The sequence below is a fragment of the Taudactylus pleione genome, unplaced genomic scaffold (assembly GCF_031769625.1).
Source record: "Taudactylus pleione unplaced genomic scaffold, aTauple2 ptg000113l, whole genome shotgun sequence".
Classification (NCBI taxonomy): Eukaryota; Metazoa; Chordata; class Amphibia; order Anura; family Myobatrachidae; genus Taudactylus; species Taudactylus pleione.
The window spans coordinates 13,704,569-13,729,804 of NW_028284515.1; the positions used below are offsets into that span (position 1 = coordinate 13,704,569).

The following is a 25,236-nucleotide window of genomic DNA, read 5'->3' on the forward strand; positions in this document are numbered from 1 at the left end:
CGTCAGTAGTGGCCCTTATATAGTGCCCCCGGACCCAGTAGTGGTCCCCCCCATGCAGTGCCCCAGTAGTCCCCCCTTATGCATTGCCCTCAGAAGTAGTCCCCCCCTATACACTGCCCCCAGTAGTAGCCCACCCCTATTCAGTGCCGCCAGTAGTTGTTCTATGCATTGCCTCCAGTGTCCCCATGAAGCGGCCCCCCTATGCAGTGCCCCTTACACACACACAAAAAAAAACACAACTTACCTGAAACCCCGCTCCTGACGTGACCGCCACTGTCCGCTCCAGCTCCTCTTCTCCTGCAGTATGGGAGAGACGTCAGCGTCATGACGTCACTCCCATCATCACCCGGGGGGAGCCGGAAGACGGAGCTCATAAGTGAGCTCCAGCCGGCTCCCTCCGTTGAAGCAGCGGCCAATGAGAGTCTGTGTGACTCTCATCGGTTGCTGTAACAAACACACAGCTGCCGCCGGCAGCTGTGTGTTTGTCACTGTGTAGTGTGGACTGCACTCACTGCACGGTCTACACTACACTAGCGGCGGGTGAAGCCACTGACTGCACCGCTGCTAGTGGGGACCCCTCTGTGTGTGGGGGCCCAGGGACGACCGCCCCTGTCCCCCCCCCTTAATCCGGCCCTGAGCATTACGTACATCCCTGTCTCAGGCCCTGAGTTCCATGCATGTTCTACAGTATGTGTGCAGCAAGTGTGCTCTGTGTGTTACTCAATCATGTATGTTGCCTGCTGGTTCTATGTATGTATGTATGTATGTGTCCTGTATGTTCTGCAGTTATCAGCTCTATTTGTCATGTGATCCCAGACGGGTGCAATTCTCTCCCCTCCCTTCCTCCCTTTCTCTCCACATGCCACATGAGCCAAAATAAAAGAAATCTCGTCATTGAATAAAATTAATAATCACTCGGCATCATTGAATAAAATTAGTAATCACACGGCATCATTGAATAAAATGAATAATCACTCGGCAATGACGAGTAGGCACTGCTAGTTTCCGCATAACATTGATAACTGTTGTCATGAAACCCAGTAAGGTCAATACATTCATGTCCTGTTATGTAAATCGTGATATACAGGGATGAATAAACTGGCCTGCACAGAGCTGGCCCTAGCCAATTTGGTGCCCTAGGCAATATTTTGGCTGGTGCCCTCTAGCAGATAATCCCACCAGCAAATATATTATATATCTTAATTTTTTTGGTAAGCGAAAAAAGATTTTGGTACCCCTTAATGAATAAACCCTTATATTTATATGTTCAGATCACATTTTGGCATGCATAGACAATATAAATAGTTGTGCAGTTAGTAATAATCTTGTTCTAGGTGGAAGAGTAATATAAATTTGGGCTCCCTTTTCAAAAGTGTACCATTACCATACAGAATCCTTAGTAATAAAATACAATGGCCTCCAACAGGAAAAAATAAACACATTAGCCCACATAGGAAAAAAGTAACCAAACACAGTGGGCCAATAGAAAAAAAAAACACATTTGCCCCGATATGAAAAACAAACAAATACATAGACACCCACAGAAAAAAAATACATTCTCACAGATAAGAACAAAAAATAAAAAACAGTACTTACACACACATACAGGCATACAGTATAGAGACATTACATATAGAGACACACAGAAGATGGAGGCTCTGGTCGATTAGACATGGTGGGTGAAATGGTTGGTGAGTGAATGTGTGAGACAGTGGATGAGTAGAGGTGGTATGCAAAAAGCTCTTTGGATATATAGCCCTGTCTAGTCTATCAATTACATATATATATATATATATATATACACAAACTATATATATATATATATATATATATATACACACAAATATACATGTTCATCAACTAAGCATATATATGTATATACAGATACACACATATATATATATATATATATATATATTACACCTGTATATACACAAATATACATGTTCAATCAACTAAGCATATATATGTATATACACAAACACGGGGGGCTGTTGTAATCGCAGGATGGGGTGACCACGTGGGGGCTGTTGTAATCGTAGAGAGGGGGCGTACCCGCAGGGGGCTGTTGTGATCGCGGCAGGCACGCGTGGGGGTGGGTTGGCTGTTGTGAACGTGCAGGGGGTGTACCCACGGCTGGAAGTGTTGTGATCGTGGGGGGACTTGGTGCTCTTGTGACCGTGGGGGGTAGACGCAATGGTCGGGCCGGCCCTCACCGTGACCACAGAGTCACCTGACAGGCTGCACTGCCCGATCGGAGCTGAGCTTCGATCATTGCAGTAGGGGGGCGGGGGAGCTGCAGAGACGTATGCCCCTAGGCATTCAAGTCTTCCCTAGGCATTTTCTTAGAATGCCTAGCGCCGGCTCTGGGCCTGCAATCCTCCTGACTGAGTAAGTATACTCACACATATGCAAGCTATTAATTGAATGTTTTTGAAGTGCTGGAAAATCTAGCACCCATTTTGTAACAGTAGTGCTCACGGGATCGGTATGAATGACCACCGGACCTATGCCCGGCGGTTCAAATCCCGACAGCAGAAGACCGGCAGTGAAGATCCTGACAGGGTAAGTAAATTAACTAATCCTAACCCTTTCCCTCCCCCTAACCCTAACGATACTTTAGTGGTGCCTAACCTTCCGCCCCAGTGCCTAACCCTAATCTCCCCTGTAAGTGCCTAAACCTTCCCGCAGCCTAAACCTAACCCTCCTGGGGGTTGCTTAACCCTAACCCCCCCTTTTCCTAGCCTAACCATAACTCCCCAGGGGGGGTGCCTAACCCTAAATCCCCCCCGGGAGTCCTCAACCTAACCCTCCCCCCCAGCGCCTGTCCGCACCCGCCTGTCATTAGTCCCCTGTCGGGATTACACAGTAAAGAAGCCGGCGGTCAGCGTTTCTACCGGTCAGCTTCCTGACTGCATCCCGTGCTCACCTAGATAAAATTGCAATGGGAGGGCTGTAATACCATATGAATAGATGCACAATTAGGCGTCTCTATAACAAGTGAGGTGCGGTCAGGTCGGTGGCTGGGAAGGCACACATGGAGATGGGATGTAGTCAGCAATGCATCCCGGCGTGCGGGATGCTTATGGTCTAAATAACGGTGCCGAAATCCTGACAGGTCGGGATCCCGGCACCAGTATCCTGACCGTCGGCACCCCGAAGGTAAGTATTGGGGTGTAGGGGGAGGTTAGGGTGCAGGTTAGGTTTATGCACTAGGGCAGTGGTTCCCAAACTGTGCGCGGCAGCACCCTGGGGTGCCTCGGGACACTTGCAGGGCTGCTTCAGGTTGGTGGTTCGGCAATATTTATTATTTATTTATTACCAGTTATTTATATAGCGCACACATATTCCGCAGCGCTTTACAGAGAATATTTGGCAATTCACATCAGTCCCTGCCCCAGTGGAGCTTACAATCTATATTCCTTATCATCATGCGCGCACACACATACACACTAGGATTAATTTGTGTTGGGAGCCAATTAACCTACCAGTATATTTTTGGAGTGGAAACCGGAGTACCCGGAGGAAACCCACGCAAGCACAGGGAGAATATACAAACTCCGCATAGGTAGGGCCGTGGTGGGAATTGAACCCATGACCTCAGCGCTGTGAGGCAGTAAAGCTAACCATTACACCATCTGTGCTGCTTATGGTCAATGTAATGTAAATATGTGAACAAACAGAAGCGCAAACCTGTCCAACACCACATAACTGAACTGAAGTATGACAGGTAGCACAATTTACTTAAATTTACTACTTTTAAAAAAAAATTCTGAATTCCTCAATAACAGACTTTTGGCTTAGGGGTGCTGTGAAAACAATGCTGATACTCTAGGGCGCCTTGGTTCTAAAAAGTTTGGGAACCACTGCACTAGGGGAAGTGTTAGGGCTAGGCCACGGGGAGGGGGTGTTAGGTTTAGGGTGCAGGGAGGTTAGGCTTAGGCACTAGGGGGGAGGTTAGGGTTAGGCACACAGGAGGGAGAGTTATGGTTAGGGTAGGGGTCAGGAAAGCACTTACCGTTCATTCCTGTGGGTGTCGGGATTCTGGCTGTCGGGATCTCGCTGTAGGTATTCTGACCAGCGGCATCCCGACAGCCAGGATTTCATACCCAACCCATGGAGATGGGTCTGAGTGTTGGAAGACTGTCTCACCCCCTACTCACTTTAATTCTCCCCTCACTACACTAAGCTTCAGTGTCCATTGATTCTCCTACCTGCGTCACTGATTTCTCTTGCTGCTCCTGACTGATTTCCGATCTCTAAACACTGAAGTGCACTTCTTGGTCACATGACACATCTAAGGTGTCCATCAGTGCTTAAGGCATGCCCTCTTACTCAGAGGCATGCCTCTATTAGCTCTTTCTGTGCAGCTTACTGCCCATGGTGTGGCCCCGCCCCTAGCTCTGCAAGCAGTGTCTGACTACACAGAAGCGAGGCTGAGCTGCTGCTGCCTCATCTCTCGTCTCCCTGCAGGCCCATGGAGCTCCACAAAGCTGATTACAATAATACAAAGAAGATATTTATAACTTATAAAAATTATTACAGTAAACCTGTTTATATCAAGTCTCAGGAGTATGACAGAAAAGGCTCTGCCACCACCCTGCCTACTATATGAAGTTTATGAACATCATTACAACTCTGGGAAGTTGTAAAAGTCATTCTAGTTCATGTACTATTTCAACTTGCCCTATCAATATATTATTCTGTACAGTATGTAATTACAGTGATGGGTAAGATATAAACTCATACTTCTCTACATCGGAGGGCTTGAAAATGGAAAATAAAATATTTTTTATGCCGCACACCGTGGAGACTCCTTCCACCACAGCTTGTGTATGTATTTTTATCTTACAGGACATCACATTGTATATAGCATATTTAATAATTAGGCTGATGCAATGACCTTCTTCGTTAATATTTATGCTATTTTAACAGGTGAATGACACCAAGCTGACCGATCAGAGGAAAGCACTGAGTCACGGGCAGAACCCTCTCCCGCTCTGTCTGGCCATGAATGTCAAAGCATTTGAAAACTCCACACTGGATTTTAAAGGTTTGCAAATGATTATTTGTATTTCTGTGCTTCTATATGTTTTGTCTTCAGGAGAGTATTGCTTGTAATAATAATACTGTGTTCTCCAGCTGTTGGGAGACACAGACAATGGGTTATAGTTCAACTCTAGGAGGAAGGGCATTGGAAAACCAGATCTGACTCCTGCTCCCTATAACGCTGCCTTTCTTGTTCCTTTTGTCTCCAGTGCCCTGCATAGGCCGTGGGCACAAGGATTTGGCTTTATTTTATATTTAAAGTTGTCTTAATCTTTACACATTGAAGAGACATCAGGACTGCCATCAGAAATTGTGGGACCCAGTACACAATAAATATGGCATGGCTCTCCCACCACCTCCATCCCACACTCCTTCCCACACTCCTTCCCGTTCCCGTTCCCCACCCAAAGGCCTCGTGGATGCAGAGGTGTGGCATTGAGTCCTGGTACCCAGGACAGGTGCATGCTATGAAGCTCTCTGCATGGTTGCATCCCTCACACCTCTCCATATGTCCCCCAGATCTATCCGCATCCCATCAGACCTCACACGTACACGAGACCCACCCGCATGACATCAGACCTCACACGTACACGAGACCCACCCGCATGACATCTGTCTTGCCCGCATGACACATTTTCTTATGTCGTCACTAGTCCTTTTACATGTATACTCTATATGTATAGACAGTGTGTGTGTGTATATATATATATATATATATATATATACAGTGTGTGTGTATATACAGTGTGTATGTGTATATGTATATACAGTGTGTGTGTGTATATACAGTGTGTGTGTATATGTATATACAGTGTGTGTATATACAGTGTGTGTGTATGTATATAGTGTGTGTATATGTATATACAGTGTGTGTATATTTATATACAGTGTGTGTGTATACAGTGTATATATATATATATATATATATATATATTTGAAACCCTTGTAAGTGTAAAAGTGAATAAAGTATCTTTAAAAATGAGAAAAAAACCCAGAAAGAATTAGTAACAGAGATAATTGTGATTACCTGCCATCCTTAGGTTTAGTTTGGTGGCCCTCCGCCCCCATATGCCCAGGCCTCATACAGTTGTACCACATATACCCCCCCTTCCCAATGGTGGCCCTGACCGATACCCTTACCCACCTGCCAGTCTGCTTCCCCTGAACCCTGCCTGCCACAGGAACATAATGATAACTGCCTGGCGAGGATAGGCTCCTGTTCCCTGAAGATTTCCCATTCTCAGGGAAGTGGTTGGTCCTATTCTGCTTTCTAACTTTCCTAGTGGGTCATGTGAGGATCTTACTTCACATGTTGGCAGGTAGTCTTGAGGCATGCAGTTTCCTGTTGTTTACATCAGAAGCTAATGGTACCATCAATGTGCCCTCACCTCTAGCAATTCCTGTGATGTGGTCCATGGGTCTTTATATCCAAGTTTTAGGAGTTCTCTCACTCTGATGTCTGGTTCGTTCTTCATCAGGGACATAACATAGGATCATGCAGTGCATTCTCTCAGGCCGTCTCTACTGATCCTTTCTGTGGTGAGGATACTAATTCCCACTAACTAAGATGATTCTTCCTCCTGCATCCTCTTAGGGGTACACCTGTAACCTTGGGATATAGATGGTGCATTGCAGGATTTGGCACTCAAACTTCTACTACTTGTTTGTAATGTAGCTCCTCCTCTATATAACACCTCCTTGCAATAGACAGACAACAGAAAAACAAAGTCCAACTAACAGGCCTGATCCTGAGTCGCACGGAATAGTGCACACTGCCGCGTGTATTGGTGGTCGCCCGCCTGTGAGTTTATGCAAATGAGCTACACATCCATACAGCCCAATGTGCTAGGTGTTAGATGCCCGCATTTAGCGCTGGTGCACGCTGTAATAACGATTTTTGCATCCTTATACACCACCATCGATCACACCATTGAAACTTGCACCAGCCCTATGGCAGGTGTGGTGTCTCCGTCTTACCACGGCCTCCTGTGCTTACGACTGTGCATCTGGGAACGCAATCGCTTGCACTGACACGCCCCGTCACTCCCATAATACACCCACTGACATGTACATTTGTGCATGCACTACTCTCCACCGCCCTGGGACACCCGTCACTTTTCCGCCATATTTACAGTATATCGTCTGAATTGATTGTATAACACATAAATCGCATGCTCAACTATGTGAACGTTGGCTTTGTGTGTGGATTGCGTGCGGCTCTGAACTGGGGCTAATGGCTCACATCACCATTAGGGAATGTTACACATTACCACTTTGTCAATTGGAACAGAACTAGAAAAAAAAGCCGTCTGTAGCGCGCCTAGGCAGCCGTCTGTAGCATGCCTAGGCAGCCGTCTGTAGCGTGCCTAGTCAGCCGTCTGTAGTGCGCCTAGGCAGCCGTCTGTAGGGCGCCTAGGCAGCCGTCTGTAGCGCACCTAGGCAGCCGTCTGTAGCGCACCTAGTCAGCCGTCTGTAGCGCGCCTAGGCAGCCGTCTGTAGCGTGCCTAGGCAGCCGTCTGTAGCGTGCCTAGGCAGCCGTCTGTAGCGCGCCTAGGCAGCCGTCTGTAGGGCGCCTAGGCAGCCGTCTGTAGCGCGCCTAGGCAGCCGTCTGTAGCGCGCCTAGGCAGCCGTCTGTAGCGTGCCTAGGCAGCCGTCTGTAGTGTGCCTAGGCATCTGTCTGTAGCGCCTCTAGGCAGCCGTCTTTAGTGACTCTATCCTGCTAAGGTACAGGTGCTTAGAGAAGCTGCATTACAAATGAGTTGTAGCAGTTTGAGTGCCAAATCCTGCATTACACTCTCTTGGCCTGATTCATAGACAGACCATCGCAACCAGCTGAAGCTTACCGTAGCCCGATCGGGTCCCGGTCACTTGAGAGGCCAGGAAATCTGCGTCCACCGAAACAGGCCTTGGCCTCATCCCTTCCGGAAAATGTTGGCGACACTTCCCCGTTTTCTGGAACAGTGGTCAGCCACACCCCCGCTCTGCCCACCAAAAGCTGAAGCATGTCAATTATGCTACGGATTGGGGGGGTTCTGTGAGCGAGATCCTTGCCAAGTGCAGACCCCAAAATATCTGAGATGTGCGCTAACCATTGGGTTAACATACTTCTATGAATCAGGCCCTCTGTACCCAAAGGTTAGTACTGTCCCTCAAGTGGATTTAGAGAAGTCCCAAAATTCTACTTCTTGTGGTTTACGCTTTGAGGTGTCTGTGCCCTGGTAGGTTGAGCAGCCATTTGGATTTCCCTGTAAACATTCTTCAAATTTTAGAAAGTTGGCATCACTTTTCTGTGAAAGTCAACCTTTGGTAGGAAGCGTCTCCTTTTTCTGTTCATTCCTAGGCATCCTCTCCCCACCATTGAGAGTGGCTTTTGGATACCGTAACAACTGTGTCCCCTACTGCTGAAGCAGAAAAGGGGATGTTTGTAGTTACGGTTAAATCCCTTCAAGGATCTAAGAGAATACTGACCAGGGGGTTTATTTACTAAGCGTCGGGTTCTAAAATCTGGCGAGTCCGATCGTGTCTATGCCTGAAATCTTAAAAGCAAAACACTACCATTTTACATTTCGGGCATAAACATGATTGGAAACACCGGGTTTTAGAACCCGACACTTAGGGGTCAATTTACTAAGCCTTGGATGGAGATAAAGTGAACTGAGATTAAGTCTCAGCCAATCAGCTCCTAATTGTCATATTTCAAACACAGCCTGTGTAATGCCAGTTAGGAGCTGATTGGTTGGGAATTTATCTCCATTCACTCTATCTACATCCAAGGCTTATTAAATAGAGCTCTTAGTAAATAAATCCCCACTAGTGTGTTTGTTTAACCATTTTCTTCACTTCTTGTTGGGCTAATTGTTATCTGAGCAGTAATAAAGAAACATTGGATTATTAAAGGGGGAGTTAGTTCTGTTTCTCCAGTGCTCTCCTCCTAGAGAAGGAGTTCCCGAACGCGGTCCTCAAGGCACCTTAACGGTTCAGGTTTTGAAGATATTCATGATTGAGCACAGGTGAGTTAAATAGTATCTCAGTCAATTTGATTTAGCCATCTGTGCTCAACCATGGATGTCATTAAAATCTGGACTGTTAGGGTGTCTTGAGGACCGTGCTTGGGAACCTCTGTCCTAGAGGGAAAACATACAGTATAATCCACTGTGTAGATCACCCAAAATCTTTAGAGAATGGGATTTAATGGTAAATTTTAATCCCCTTATTATACAAATGAAAGAGGATGAGATACAGTATATATATATATATATATATATATTTTTTTTTTTATTTTTATTCATATAGAGTGGTGCGAGTTCTCACCGTATGAGGTGGGGCTTCTTCAATATGGGGCTTTTATCCGCTCAGAGGACTTTGGCAGCGAATTCTTTATGGGACGTCGGACGAAGATACTCCCAGAGTCCAGGATCTGTTACCTGCAAGGTGAGACATCTTCCTCTCTATATTTAGACTATTAACTATACATATAAGATTAAGCAATGATTACCACAGTTCTTGATTGTCCAAACATCCTCTCATTTAAAGAATCACAATTTCATAAAGGGAGCCTCCTGGAGGTTCAGCTGGTATTCTATGGTTCTATCTATGTCCTACCTTCGGGGAAGCTCTGCTTGTTAGGGACAACCCCCTACAACAGATGGCAGTCGGGGAGAAGAGAAACCTCAGTGTTGGAATCTAAAACTATACAAGAGATTAAACTCTTTCAGTATGTAAGTGTAGCTCCTGTTTTAATAGAAGCTGTGACGGAGCACGTTTACTACATAACGGAGCTCTCCTCTCAAGATGTCAATGCTGCCAGACCTACGGCTGCACTGCAGTAGTGATGGGATCCAGAGGGAACCCCTACTTATCAAAGGGGCAGAGAACACTTTTAAAAACATCTTAATACTTCAGCTTTCTTGTTAAAGTGTCAGGCATCACCGCAAATAGTCCATTGGGTATTACTGTATCTATCCCTCATTATAACGTCCAAACAAAAAAAAAAAAAGCAAGGGTACTTGTAAATGGTATGTGATAGTGAGTTCAACCAACCACCTGGCCTGTCTGTAATGATTAAAATCCCCCCTTTAATAACCCCTCTCACCCTTATGAAAGCTATTCGGCCACCACAAAGACAGATTTTCCCCAAACTAATGTCTGGCTTGGTCTTCACTTCTCAGTATCAGTTGACATCCTCGACACCTCCCTCTCCTTCACACCCCACATTCAGTCTATCTCGCACCCATGCCGCTTCCATCATAGCAACATTTTTAGAATATGACCTTTCTCACCATGGACCCTCATTCAGGCACTTGTCATTTCCCATCCAGATTGCTGCAATCTCTTCCTCTCTGGCATTCCCCTCACTCATCTTTCCAATGGCGTATCTATAATGGGTGCAGGGCATATGGGCTCTTGGGTCCAGGGGGGCCCACACAACACACCCTGCACCCATACATAGTTATTCTTGCCTCTCCGGAGTCTTGCTCTGTTGGCTATCCAGTGCTGCAGAGCAGCAAAAATCACAGGGAAAATGGAGTGGCGAACATTTTCCCGGTGATGTGCCCATGCACAGTAGAGATATTCCTGGGAATAAAGCACAGGTGCCATTTTTCCAGAGACCAGATCAAGTGCAGTAGATTCTGGCACCAAGTCAGAGTCTACTGCGGGGCCCACACGGAGTCTGTACTTGGGCCCTCTCCTCTCTTAAAACGCCCCTCATCTCTCCTCACTCCAATCCATTATGAATGCTGCCTGCCTGGCTCATTTATCTCTCTCAAGGCTCTGTGTCGGCCTCCCCCCTTTGCAAATTGCTGAACTGGCATCCCATACACCACAGAATACAGTTTAAACTTCTCATCCTCACACTCAAACCCTCACTTTCTCCCTCCTACATTACCTCATTTCTGTCCCCTCTCCCTCCCACCCTCCCCACTCCTCCTCTGACCATCGCCTACCCTCCACCCCAATTACCTCCTCTCACTGCCGCATCCATGATTTCTCTCTTCACTTCCTCGCTCATTCAGACTTTCTGGGGAGAATTTCCGAAGCAGCGGTTTCTGTAAGCCGGTGCTTCCCTGCGGGTTGCATGTGCATATTTAAAACCGTACCCACAGTCAATGTAAAGCGCTGCACGCTTAACACTGACCCCGGCTGCCGTTTAAAATACTCAGCTGCAACCCGCCAGGAAGCTGCGGCTTACAGAATACTTACAGAAGCCGCTGCTTCGGAAATTCTCCCCTCTGTCTCTCTGTCAGGCTTCACAGCTTCAGACAAGCCCACAAGATTCACTACTGTTTGCTCCCTACTCGCCCTGTGTGACCCATCATTGCTTTTACAAGCCTTAGCAAGTCTCTCCATCCTACCCCGCTAGCCCCTCTGTTGTTGGTTTATTTGTGTTATAGTTCTCCTTTGTATTGTTGCAATACGTGTGTCATTTTGTTTTCATTGTATGGCGCTGACACCTTATGTTGCCCTATAAATAAAAGGAAGTAATAACAATGGAGTGGATCCATTTTCCCAGAAACAACAACTTTCTTTCAGAATAACTGGGGATTATAAATTATAAACTACTTTCCCCCCACCATCCTTCTTCTGAGAGGGTTGAAGTGTTTGGGTGAAAGCTGATTACCCCTGAAGGAAGGAGCAGCTGTACCATGGAAACTCTACAACTTTCAATACTTCCCCTGGAATGTATTTTTACCTATAATCAATGGGAGATAATTTTCTGACTAATGACATATCCAATATCACTTATGGCTGTAGGTCTGGCTCTGATATGTGATTGCTGTGAAGGCATGTTCGGATATCCATGTAAATGAAATGGGTTCTGATGTTTGATGCAAATAAACACTTACATTATGAATGATTCAATAAATCCTGGTGAATTAATCAGTCCTTCAAGATTTATCTCTCAACCTTATCATGTCCAAGGGTATTTCTCCTTCCAGCCCCCATCCCTATGGAGAGACTTTTCACACCTTGACAACTTTTTGAAATTTTACACATTATCTTTCCCAGCTTCCTGGGGACCTTTGTAAAGAATTCTTTTGGACATGTAAACCACAGTTCCCAGGTTACCAGAAGATCATTCGGTAATACATCGATCAGATGTGTACAGTGTTATTGAATGTTCCCGGTGGAACAAATTAAGGTTCTTAGATACAAAGATTTGAAAAAAGCCACACAAACCAATATCATAGAAAATTTTTATTTATTACAAAATAACAACAAATACAAATAATACGTTACGTAGCTTCGGGATATAAATGGTTAGACACTCTATCCAGGAGCCTCAATCCCCATAAAATGGAGCTGGATTTCAAAGACAAGACTTATATAGAATCCTGCTTGTCATGCCGAGCATTGTAAGCTAGCGAGCAGGGCCCCTCTTACCTTTATGTCTGTCTTTTACAACCCAGTCTTGTTCTATTAATGTTGATTCAAATTGCAAAGCACAACAGAATATGCAGCGCTGTATAAGAACTGTTAATAAATAAATAAACACTAATATGGGTATAAACCTATTTCAAACTACTCTATTGGTTAACTACTGATAAGGCCCCTCTAAAGCGTATATAGCTAAAGACAACGCCTTGAGGATTTATAGCCTGTCTTCTTGCTACGTTCCTGTACCATTTCATGCCTGATACACCATCTAATGCCTGACAAAGACATAAAAACAAGGAATAGACATGGCTGTCAGTAGCCATTTTGCTCTCCCATTACAGTGATCAAGCAGGAAATATGACACCTGTGTTATATATTTTTTTCTGTTAGGTTTGTGGAGTAACATCTTTTCTATAAATCTGATGGACGCTTGGTTTGCGGCTACAAGTTCAGAACATTTATGGCACAGATTCACCAGGGATTATGTACACGACCTTGGTAAGTCTCTTTTTGTTTCTTTTGGTGCATACACACTGTCAGATTTTTCTTCAGATCTGAACGATAACGATTTAGAAATCGTTCAATCGTTCATATCTGAAGGAAAATCTGACATATCTGTCAGATGAACGATTTGAACGATGCGCATTCCCGATGGTCAGATAACGATATCTGACATCTGATGTGTATGCAGTCAGACTTAGACGATTCCATTCATTTTAATGCAGTCAAAAATCGTTCAAATCTTTGGTAAAATCGTTCAAATTGTTCAATCGTTGATCTGACAGATCTGACCGTGTGTATGCACCATTTTACTGCTATGCAACTACTTTATATAATTATACATCCACAAATTCTCTATATACACAATATAAACCAGTGTAACCAAACCTGTAGGAAAAAAGTGGAAATACTTTATGTACTCAATTACATGAGACGTGATTTATGTAACCTGAACCGTTCGTCTCCTGACAAAGTATATAAGGGCCTCTTTATCAAAGGGCAAGCAGTGAAAGAACCATTTGCTTTACCATACACTAATGATAAAAATTAAATTGACTTTCTAGCCTCGGAGAGGCGGTTAATAATAAATAAGCCCCATAGCACATCTACATTACACTATTCTTCCCCACCTCAGATTAACATAAACTCAGTGGCAACTTTATTAGGTGCAGCTGCACAACTGCCTGTTAATGCATATAGCTAACCATCCAATCATGTGGTAGCAATGCAATGAATGAAAACATGCACATATGGTCAAGAGGTTCAGTTTTTGTTCAGATCAAAAACCAGAATGGGGAAGATATGTTATCTACGTGACTTTGGGCATAATTTACTAAGCGACAGGCTCTAACCCCAATGTTTTGGTGGCGGTTTTGCTATCCGCAGATTTACTAAAGTTAAATGATTGTTGGTGCCAGACAGGGTGGTTTGATGACACCTTGTTTCACTCCTGTGGTGGAACTTGTGAGTGGTGGGCCCAGGTGCAAAAAATATGAGATATGGTAAGAACTTACCCTTGTTATCTCTATTTCTACGAAGTCCATAGGGTTCCACAGGATACCTTGGGGTATAGGTGTGACGTCAGTCGCAGGGCACCAAAGAGTTAAGCTTTCAGCCTCCCAGGATGCACTAGGTCCCCCTCCTATACCCCGCCCCCGGGCCAAGGCACCTCAGTTAGTTACCAAGCCATAGGCCGGAGGAGGAGAAGGAAGAGAGAGAACAAAGATCTGGACACATACAAGAATCACATTCTCACCAGAGGGAGACGGAAAACCGGTGACCAGAGCAAAGCCCATCTGCAGCACAGGTGCGACAGGGCGGGAGTCCTGTGGAACCCTATGAACTTCGTAGAAATAGAGATAACAAGGGTAAGTTCTTACCATATCTCATATTTTCTACTTCAGGGTCCATAGGGTATCCACAGGATACCTTGGGGATGTCCCAAAGCAGTATCCTTTAAGGGTGGGGACGCTCCTGTGCAGAAAGGAGAATCCGCCGCCCGAAGGAAGCATCCTGAGAGGCGAAGGTGTCAAACCTGTAATACCTCACGAAGGTATGGACAGAAGACCACGTAGCATCCTTGCAGATCTGAACTGCCGAGGCACCACGTCGAGCTGCCCACGAAGGACCCACAGACCTAGTGGAATGAGCCTTCAGAGAAGGAGGGACCGGTAGGCCTTCATGAAGATAAGCTTCAGAAATAGCCATACGGATCCAGGCTGCCAAAGTTTGCTTTGAAGCAGGCCAACCCTTTTTACGGAAGCCAAAGAGGACAAACAAAGCGTCCGACTTCCTAAATGAAGAAGTGCGGTCAACATAAGTCCTTAAGGCCCGCACAACATCCAAAGAGGCCTCACCCACGGAAAGACCCGGTGAGTTAAAGGCCGGAACAACTATTTCCTCGTTAATATGAAACTGGGAAACAACTTTGGGAAGAAACTCGGGCCGAGTGCGGAGCACTGCCCTGTTCCCATAAAAAACCAAGAAAGGGGGTCTACAAGAAAGAGCCCCTAACTCAGAAACACGTCTGGCCGAAGCAATGGCCAGAAGGAAAAACAGTCTTAGCTGTTAGCCATTTAAGATCCACTGAGCCCAGTGGTTCAAACGGCGGTCCTTGGAGAGCCCTCAGGACCACAGCCAAATCCCAAGGCGCCACAGGTGGAACAAAGGGCGGCTGAATGCGGAGAACACCCTGCATAAAGGTGCGCACATCCGGGATTGTAGCAATCCTACGGTGAAACCAGACAGATAGGGCCGAAACCTGTACCTTCAAAGAAGCAAGGCGAAGCCCATGATCTAGTCCCGCTTGCAGGAAGGCGAGAATCCGAGACAGACGAAACTCCCGCGGTGCATAACCTCTCGGTCGACACCACTGGAAGAACGTATGCCACACGCGATGGTATATCCTCGCGGAAGACGGTTTCCGAGCTCGCAACCTGGTACGCACCACAGAGCTGGAAAACCCCCGGGACCTCAGCATGGCCGTCTCAACAGCCACGCCGTCAAAGACAGCCGAGTCAGGTCCGGGTGAAGGCAAGGACCCTGAGACAGAAGGTCCGGTCGTAGCGGCAACCGCAGAGGAATGTCCACGGACAGACCCTGAAGGTCTGAGAACCAGTGCCGTCTGGGCCACGCGGGAGCTATCAACAGGAGCGTCCCTCCTTCCTGTTTGAATTTCCGGATTACCCGTGGAAGAAGGGAGACCGGAGGGAACAGGTATGCGAACCGGAACGTCCACCGGACGGACAGAGCATCCACCAGAGACGCCCCTTCGTCTCTTGTGCGAGACCCGTACACCGGCAACTTGTTGTTGTGCCGGGACGCCATGAGGTCGATTTCTGGAAGACCCCACCTGTCCACCAGTAGTTGAAAAACGTCCGGGTGCAGGGACCATTCCCCCGGATGAACGTCCTGGCGACTTAGAAAGTCCGCCTCCCAATTGAGCACTCCCGGGATGAAGACCGCTGATATGGCCGGAAGATTGCGCTCCGCCCAAACCAGGATCCGAGAGACCTCTACGAGAGCCGCCCGACTGCGAGTTCCTCCTTGCCTGTTTATGTAGGCCACGGTGGTAGCGTTGTCCGACTGGACCTGCACCGGGCGACCCTGGAGAAACCGCTGTGCCTGCTGGAGAGCATTGAAGACCGCACGGAGTTCCAAGATATTTATTGGAAGCTCCGCTTCTGTCGGCGTCCACCTGCCCTGGAACAAGTGTGGACCCGAAACTGCTCCCCAGCCCCGAAGACTGGCGTCCGTTGTCAACAGGACCCAATTTGGAACCCAGAACGGACGTCCCTTGTTGAGGTGGGTCGTCTGTAACCACCACGTAAGGGACAGGCGAACCTCCTGGGTGAGCACAATCGTCTGGGACTTCAGAGACTGAGTCAGCCCGTTCCACTTGGACAGGATCAGGTGCTGCAGAGGTCTGGAGTGAAACTGGGCGTATTCCACCATGTCGAACACCGACACCATGGAGCCCAGTAACCTCATCGCCGAGTGTAAGGACACCCGGCGGCTGTGCAGACAACTGCGCACCCTTGACTGTAAAGCAGAGATCTTGTCCTCCGTCACGAAGATCCTTTGCTGTCCCGAGTCCAATAAGGCTCCAAGATGCAGAATCCTCCGAGACGGGATTAGAGTGGACTTCTGCCAGTTGATTAGCCAGCCGTGCCGTTGCAGCAGTGCAATGGTCAGGTCCAAGTGGCGTAACAGGAGCTCTGGAGATCCTGCCACCAATAACAGGTCGTCCAAATACGGCAACATGCGGACTCCCTGCAGCCGCAGAGAAGCCGCCATGACCGCCATCACCTTGGTGAAAACACGTGGTGCTGTTGCCAGGCCAAAAGGTAACGCCCGAAACTGGAAGTGGTCGCTGCGGATTGCAAACCTGAGGAACTGTTGATGGCGCCAAAGAATAGGGACATGCAGGTAAGCGTCCTGTATGTCCAATGACACCAAGTAGTCCCCAGGTTCCAGCGCCAGAATGATGGACCGTAGGGTCTCCATCCGAAACTTCGGGACCCGCAAAGACTTGTTGAGTGCTTTGAGGTTGAGAATCGGACGATATGACCCATTGGGTTTCTGTACCAAAAATAGATTTGAATAGAAACCCTGGCCCCTCTGGGAGAATGGAACCGCCACTATAACTCCAGCCTGGAGCATAGTGTGCAATACCTTCCGCAGCTCCGTAGCCTTGTTCCGGTCTGATGGAAGACCCGTGGTGAAGAAGCGAGCCGGGGGTCTGTGCCGGAAGGAGAGGGCGTATCCGTGGGAAACCACCTCCAGAACCCAAGTGTCTGTCGTAGTGGTCGACCAACACTGGGCGAACTGTAGCAGGCGGCCTCCCACCCTGGGATCCCCCAAAGGGAGGCCCGGACCGTCAGGCCGCAGGCTTGTCATCTGGCTTGGGGGCCGGACGTCTGGTACTCCATGCCTGCTTCCGGGGCTTGACCGATTTCTTAGGGCCAGCCTGTCGAGGAAACGACTGTGGTTTGGGCCTGCCCTGGGCCCTAGATGACCGAAAGGACGATGGTCCCGAACCAGAAGGAGCAGTGGCCGACGGGAGACAGGCAGATTTGGCTGCCGCCAGCGTGGCCACAATCTTATCCAGATCCGGACCGAAGAGAACTTCTCCGGTAAACGGCAACGCTTCCAGACCTTTCTTGGAATCTGCGTCCGCCTTCCAGGATCGCAGCCACAAGGTGCGACGAGCAGCTACCGCTGCTGAAGAAATTCTAGACACCAGAGTACTAATGTCTAGAGCCGCCTCGTTGATGTAGGTGGCCGAATCACGGAGATTGCCAATCAACTCCGCCTGATCGGCCGGACAGTCGGATTCAAAAGAAGCCTCTAATGAATCCGCCCAGCGCTCCATCGCTCTGGCAACCCAGCAAATGGCCATAGCTGGCCGTGCTGCCCCCCCTGCAAGGGAATAAGCGGACTTCAGGCAGATTTCTACCTTGCGGTCCGTAGCATCCTTAAGGGAGGACATGGATGGCATCGGCAATGTGGCACTACGGACAAGACGGGTCACGTGAGAATCCACCTGTGGAGGGGATTCCCACTTCGCAAAATAATTATCCGCGAACGGATAAGCCACCGCCAGGCGTCTCTGCGGCTGGTATCTTTTGCCAGGTTGTTTCCACGCCTCCTCTAAATGGTCCACCAACTGACCCGAAAGAGGAAAGACTGTGGCATCGCCCTTCACATCTTTGAAAAAGGCATACTTAGATTTAGCCGCTGGGGGAACTTCGTCCTCAATCACCAAGGCTGTGCGGACCGCCCTAATAAGTCCAGGAATATATACTTTGGACTTAGCATCAGCGTCCTTAGTATGGAGAGGTTCCTGATCGTAAGGATCTAGAATCTCCCCATCATCAGACGTCCCTTCGTCATCCTCATAAGGAGCGGATAGAGACGCCACCGGCCTTTTATGAGACCGCATCACAGACTCCCCTTGCAACACATCCGACAAGTGCTGTACAGAACTCGTCAGGGAGTTAACCCACGCTGGCTCCTGAGAACCCGGGAGCGGGGAAATAGGGAGACTGTGGGGTACCACCAATTGTCGTGGGAACCCCTGCATGGGTGACGACACCACAGACTGCTGGGACAAACCCATCGGAGTAAACGCGGGCTGCGGAGCTAACTGGCCCACTAAAGCTGTTAACGCCTGAGCGAAACAAGCCCAGGGCGGCTCCTGTACCGGTGCTGTAACCGTAATAGGCCGCGCCATGGACAAACACTGCCGGCAAAGGCCCTCCGCGCTACCCTCCCCCTCCGCTAACGGTACTTTGCACGTGGTACACTGTAGCCGGAGGGGAAAATCACTTTCAGACATGATGGCACCACGTATGTGACCTCTCTCACCAATTAAGTATTAAATAGGCGAGAGACCACCCTGCAGCACCGCACCGCAAGGGCTTTAGCAGAAAGAACAGGGACAGTAATAAAGCTGACAGTTTAGAGAAGAAAAGATTACAGGCAGCAGCGCTAGCACAGTCACATACAATGCAGAAAAATAACAATTCCTGCACTAACAGCGCTGATCACTCAACTACACAGACACAGGGCCTGGTAGGACACAGCGCTGCATACACAGACCTGACCACAGCGGAGGAGAGGTATGCGGGGGGACCCAGACCACGATGCTTCCGTCCAGCGCTTCCAGCAGCGTTCACCATGCGTTCTGGAGAAGATGGCCGCCGAGGAGCAGAGAGGAGGCTGGCCTGGGGGAGGAGCGCTGACACAGGACCAGTCGGCAGCATGCAGAGAGGGCTGTGTGCAGCGGGGGAGGCGCCGGCTGTGAGACAGGGAAGGCGCGCTCCCCTGGCATGCATTTAACCCCTGGGACGCCGCAGTGCTACCGCTCTGCTGCGGTCCGCTGTCCCAGGGGGTAGTGGAAGCGCAGGTTGGTCGCCTGGCTCCACGCTGCAGCCAGTCCCCAGGGAGCCCCCTGCCTGGGGACTTAGGACCATGTGATCAGCGGGGACCCACCGCGGGACCCCGCTGCTTACCTCTGTCCCCCTTGAATCCGGCCATGGTCCGGAGCATCTGGGGTCACCGCTAGCTGTGACCCCAGACGCCCACCAGCATCCCCGGATCAGTACCGGCGTTCTGGTACCGGCGGGGTGTAGGGAAGACAGCATGGACGTCAGGACTGACTGTCCATGCTGTTCATCCAGTTGTGCAGCCACAGCTGCATGAAGAATAAGCTTCAGGGGCTCTTCTAGCCCCCACTCCAACAGGTGCACCCGACTCCGGCCGGGCACCAAACTAAACTGAGGTGCCTTGGCCCGGGGGCGGGGTATAGGAGGGGGACCTAGTGCATCCTGGGAGGCTGAAAGCTTAACTCTTTGGTGCCCTGCGACTAACGTCACACCTATACCCCAAGGTATCCTGTGGATACCCTATGGACCCTGAAGTAGAAACACACTTTGGGCCCCCTCTCCTCCGCCCCACCCCAGGTTCATAATATGCCAGTAGGTCACAGGGAGATGCAGAGAGAGGCAGAGTGTGACATCAAAAGGCAGGGGGAGGCAGATGGTGACAGGGTGAGAGTGACAGGGAGAGGTAGAGGGTGGCAGGGCGAGGTAGAGGGTTACAGGGAGAGGCAATGGGTGACAGAGAGAGGCAGAGAGTGACAGCTGGAGGCAAATAGTGACAGCGGGAAGCAGAGGTCGATAGGGAGTCATAGGGTGAGGAGGGAGAGGTAGAGGGTGGCAGGGAGAAGCAGCGGGTAATAAGTAGTCAGTGGGTGACACAGAGAGACGGGGAGGCAGAAGGTGAAAGGGGGAGGCAGTGGGTGATGGGTACATTCACAAAGTTCTGCATTGTGCGAAGAACTGGGGGATGTACCTAGGTGGGGGCGGGGACACAGCAGCCTCTGCTCTGTCTGTGAGGGGGCCCCACCCCCTGTGCTTTCCTCAGTTTGGCATTTGGTCAGGCAGGCTCTAATAGCGCCAGGTATACTGGCTGTGAGTTGCCTTTAATTCATTTTAATTCATAGACAGCTGTGAATCAGGAAGAACAGGCAGTATGCAACTGTGGTGGTTAGCGCTAATAAGGGGCAGGACTCCCCTATTAGTCCGGCTCAGAGGGCGGACAGATGCTGCTGCACACACACAGGTCCGGTTCTAGACATTGTGGAGCTCAGGGCGGAAGTTCCCAGTTGCGCCCCCCCAAAAAAGAAAAAGAAAAAAAAAGTCTTTACAGTCGGCTTCTGGAAAGGGGGCATGGCTGATTGGGGAGGGGACGTGTCCTTGTGCAACACCCCTATTTCACCCTCACATTAAGCCACACGCAGTAATGCCCTAATACATTATGCCCCACACATGTAATGCCCTTTCTAATACATTATGCCCCACACATGTAATGCCCTTTCTAATACATTATGCCCCACACATGTAATGCCCTTTCTAATACATTATTCCACACACATGTAATGCCCTTTATAAAAAACACACACATATAGGCTACTACATGAAAAAACACATACATATCAGCTATTCCCCCCGCAGAGGTGCAGTTACCTGCTGGTGAAGCACATCTCTGCTTGTTCCATGCCCAGTGCCTAGTCCGGAGTGCGGCAGATGGGAGCGGATAACCAGAGCCACTACCACCATGTGAGAGCAGAGGGGACAGAAGTCTCAGTCGGCATAGAGGGCAGAGAAGCAGGGCCTCTCTAGCCACATGACAGCCAGGTAGGGTGGAGTGAAGGAGGTCACAGCCGGCGTCCAGACTGCGGAGTGTCAGTGCGGCTGATGTGAGCGGAGAGCAAGGGCCCTTCCTGTCAGTTTCATGTGACACCCAGGAGGAGAGGAGGGAAGGTGGCGATTGGCTGCAATGTCACTGCAGCTGTGATGATTGGTGAGGGAGACGCTTACAGCACGTCCTGCTACAGGACCCGGTAATTTTTAAAGTTGGAGTCCTGCTATGCTGTCTGTAGCGCACCGCGTATTTTGCGATCACTGCCACTGGTCATGGTCGGTCGCCCGTCCCTAGAAACGGCCCTGCCGACGGGCGGGGAGCGGCAAACACATGTGAGAGCTCAGACACACACAAGGTCAGCCCACCTCCCTAAGGTAAGGGGCAGATTCCTCAAGCAGTGCTTTCTACACTGCGCCAGTTGTCCTACATTGCTGATAATGCTCAGGTTGCGGACCAGGGAAAAACTCATTGCTGGTCTGGGCAGCAGTGGGCCCCATAGTTCCCATGGGCACTGTTTCAATACACCTGCTACAGCATTGTACAGACACAGGTGGGAGCACACACAGGGCCGGCTTTAGGGGTGTTCAACCAGTGTACCACCCGTAGAGGACGCACCCCTCCCCTGCATCCCGATTTCAGTGGGACAGTACTGTCCCACTGTTCCACCCGTGGGCCATTCACTGACGGGGTTGTGAATGGATGCTGCGTGCATATACGCGCGGCGCCCATTCACTGACGAGAGAGGGCTGGGGGAAGCCCAGCCAGTGATGGAGGGCTGGGCTTTACCCCCAGCCTGACGGCATGCCTCCAAATAATGTCATGTAGGGGGCGTGACCTATGGTAATTAGGCCATATCCTTACAAGCCGCGCGCGATGTAAGGGCGCCTTGTTAAGGGCCGGCACAGGGTGATCCGACCCCTGGAGCCGGCCCTGCACCTGTAGCACTCCCACCTGCTTTCCCCTATACGTTCCTGGCTGGATCTGGTACATACATTGTAGGAGCACTGTGTACCTGTTATACATTCCTGCTGCATTAGCCCTGTATCATCCTGTAAACTTATTCTGCCTGGTTAAGTTATCTACTGTGTGGACTAACCTCTGACACTCGCCGCTGCCACCTATATTAACTTGAGAATCTACCAATAAGTGGAACAGGAGATTGTAGCATGAACAGGGCTGGATTAAGGCTTATGAGGGCCCAAGGGCAACTTAGTTGTACGGCTCCCTTTAAGCCACACAGACCCGAGCCTACCCCCCCTCAAGCCCTACACGAAGCCACCCCGCCTAGGCTACATGAAGACAGGGGCAAATACTCACACATACACATAAACAGTATACAGACACACTAACACATATATACACACAGCGCCGCCATCAGGGGTGGACTGCCGGTACTCTAGTACCGAGCCCGGAGAGAGGGGGGGCCCGGCTGACAATGGCAAGAAATGCGCTGGGCGGCAGGCAGGGAGAAAGGGCATCAGAAGCAGCGCCGCTGTGGCATTTCATCTATAGACTGGAGCCAGCCACGAGCTGTGATTAGCTCGCGGAACGGCAGCTAATCAAGAGCAGCAACTCCTGATCAGCCAATCGAGAGCGGCCGCTCCTGATTGGCTGACATTCCGCGAGCTGTGATTGGCTCATGGAACGGCAGCCAATCAGGAGCAGCAGCAGCTCCTGATCAGCCAATCAGTAGCGGTGGACACCGTTCCGCGAGCTGTGATTGGCTTGCGTCCAGCTCCATAGATCAAATGCAGCGCCGCTGATATTCGTGGCCGGCTCCAGTGACAGTCCATAGTTGAATGCCACAGCGATTTTGCTCTTTCGTTCTCTCTGCCTGCCGCCTGGTAGCCCCCTCTCTCTCAGGACAAAAGAATGAAGAAAGCAGGTATGCTGACCCTGCCCTGTGTCCTCCCCTCTCTTGTCCAGCTAGTCTTCCCTGCACTGTACCCCCAAGTATAGCCAGCCTTTCCAGCACCCGACTCCCAGTCCAGCCTGCCTTGCCCTGCCCTTCCCCCAGTCCAGCCAGCCTGCTAAGTCCAGTCAGCCTGCCTTCCCTGCCCCTCCCCCAGTCCAGCCAGCCTTCCCTGCACCTCCCCCCATGTCCAGCCAGCCTTCCTGCCTTCTCTGCCCCTCCCCTACTGCCCTTTACCCCCCTAGTCCAACCAGCCTTCTCTGCCCTTTGCCACCCCAGTCCACCCTTCACAGCCCAGTGCACCCCTTGTCCAGTCTTCCCTGCCCTGATCCACCCCCTGCCCCCTCCACCATGCGTAGCCTTCCCTGGTTTACCCACCATTTGAGGCAACACCACTGATATAGCTCCACTACATTATCCACAGCTCCACTCAACTCTGACCTATATCCAGGGGGGGGCCTGCCTATTTTGTTAGTACCGGGCCCCAGAATTTCTGATGGCAGCCCTGTATACAAATTAACACATAGCCTCTGCCCCCGCGATATAATGATGCGATTCTCAGGGATATGGGGGCAGGGCTTGCCATATTGGCTACACCCCCAATGCGGCCTTTATCCGCTAGTGTAAAGCTGGCGCCCTCCCCCTTAGAAAGCTGATGCAGCAGCACTGTCTGTGCTGCTGCATGCAGTCTGTCGAACAGCCGCTGGACACCTGTTCTTGGCTGTTTGGGGGCCCCGGGACGACCCCCCTTAATCCGAATCTGCATGAATGTGCAGACGAAAAATCTGTAGCAACTGTGTGGTGCTGTTCTGAGGGAAAAGGGGTGTCCTATCTAGTGCTAGTAACGTGTACCCAATAAAGTGGCCACTAGGTGTATTTGTTATTTTGTTTTCTCATTTCCTTACTAATTAAAGAAGAGTGATTAACATGCATTGTGCAGGGAATGATCCACTCGGCTACAGTGCCTGATGCTAAATCTGTTTATGATGTCCGAATATATTGTCTGATGTCATTTTCTCTTGAAAGCCTATAGGTATATTTATCAATGAAACAGATCAATATAACTTTATGTGGAGACAAAAGGTCAATGTAAGACATAACTGGGCTCATGAACAGTCTCTTTATTGTTTATATTGTAGTATTGCAAACATAACATGGCTATAATGAAAAGTATATCAGTAAGCACATTTGTCACACAGCTGATCGGCCAATATCTTTTCCACAGATGAAGAGGAAGCCATTCTGAAGAAGCGAACGGAGCCAGGTCTAGCCACACGTCTTCTCCAGCCCGCGGGGACTTTCAGTCGTGGCGTGCGGGAAATTTTAACCAATCGCCCTATTGACGGGGAACATCACAACTTCCTGAGAGGACTACAGATGCATGCAGAGTACAGCGTAAATAATGATTTCTGTGTGTTTACTGGTAAGCCAACGGTTTGTACTGTGGAAAATTCACCTCCTGAACAATCACTTGGGGAACACAGGCCTGGGTTTGTGAAAAAGCCACAGATGGCTCTATACTTGCTATGTACTTTTGTTTTCATGTTACCTAAATAGTGTAACCATATGGGCATGGGCTGAGTTAGAGCTAAATAATTTTCTATTTTGTTATTTAATAATATCTCCCAACTTTTTAGGTGGATCTAAGGGGTCTTTCCCACCAGTCAGAATGTTTGTCTGGACTCGTGGGAAGGTAGGGAGCTATGTACCCAGCCACTGTGGCGATCAGGAAAATCGCCACGGTGAGCGTGTACCACACGCACTTGCCCCTGGGACAGTGTTGGGAGGTATGATTCAATAGAAATGGGAACACATGTGTGTTGAAGTGTCGCAGCCGCAGGTTGTCAAGGTACAAGGTGACACAGAAAAAATGGAAATATATAAAACTCCTAGTTATGTTAAGAATAAAAAAAGATGAAATGGGAGCGCTGACAGACTAACCACAGAAATAAGCACAGACACCTTCTGGCTTTTAAAAGAATAATGTTAGAAATTCACACATATATTTTGAATATCCTGTCTATCCATGGGAATCAATTCGTTTCGAAAGGGTAGTTAACATAAAGACTACGTCATATAAAAATATATATTCATGTGTTCCTTCATTCTTAACATAATAAAGATTGTGTATAAACATAGTGGGCGCTAAACATGTAAATAAGAAGTAATACTCGCAGTGAGTTGTAGTA

The 25,236-nt window shown here is 49.0% G+C and overlaps 1 protein-coding gene across 1 annotated transcript in view; it reads left to right on the forward strand.

Moving 5' to 3' along the window:
• The window catches only part of PLA2G4B (phospholipase A2 group IVB), a 106,247-nt gene that overhangs the window by 71,167 nt on the left and 9,844 nt on the right, over nucleotides 1-25,236 (forward strand). Inside the window, exons 14-17 of the mRNA XM_088471251.1 lie at nucleotides 4,936-5,053; nucleotides 9,343-9,480; nucleotides 12,817-12,924; nucleotides 24,273-24,470. Coding sequence (XP_088327377.1) covers nucleotides 4,936-5,053; nucleotides 9,343-9,480; nucleotides 12,817-12,924; nucleotides 24,273-24,470 — 562 coding nt within the window. The remainder of the gene's footprint in view (nucleotides 1-4,935; nucleotides 5,054-9,342; nucleotides 9,481-12,816; nucleotides 12,925-24,272; nucleotides 24,471-25,236) is intronic.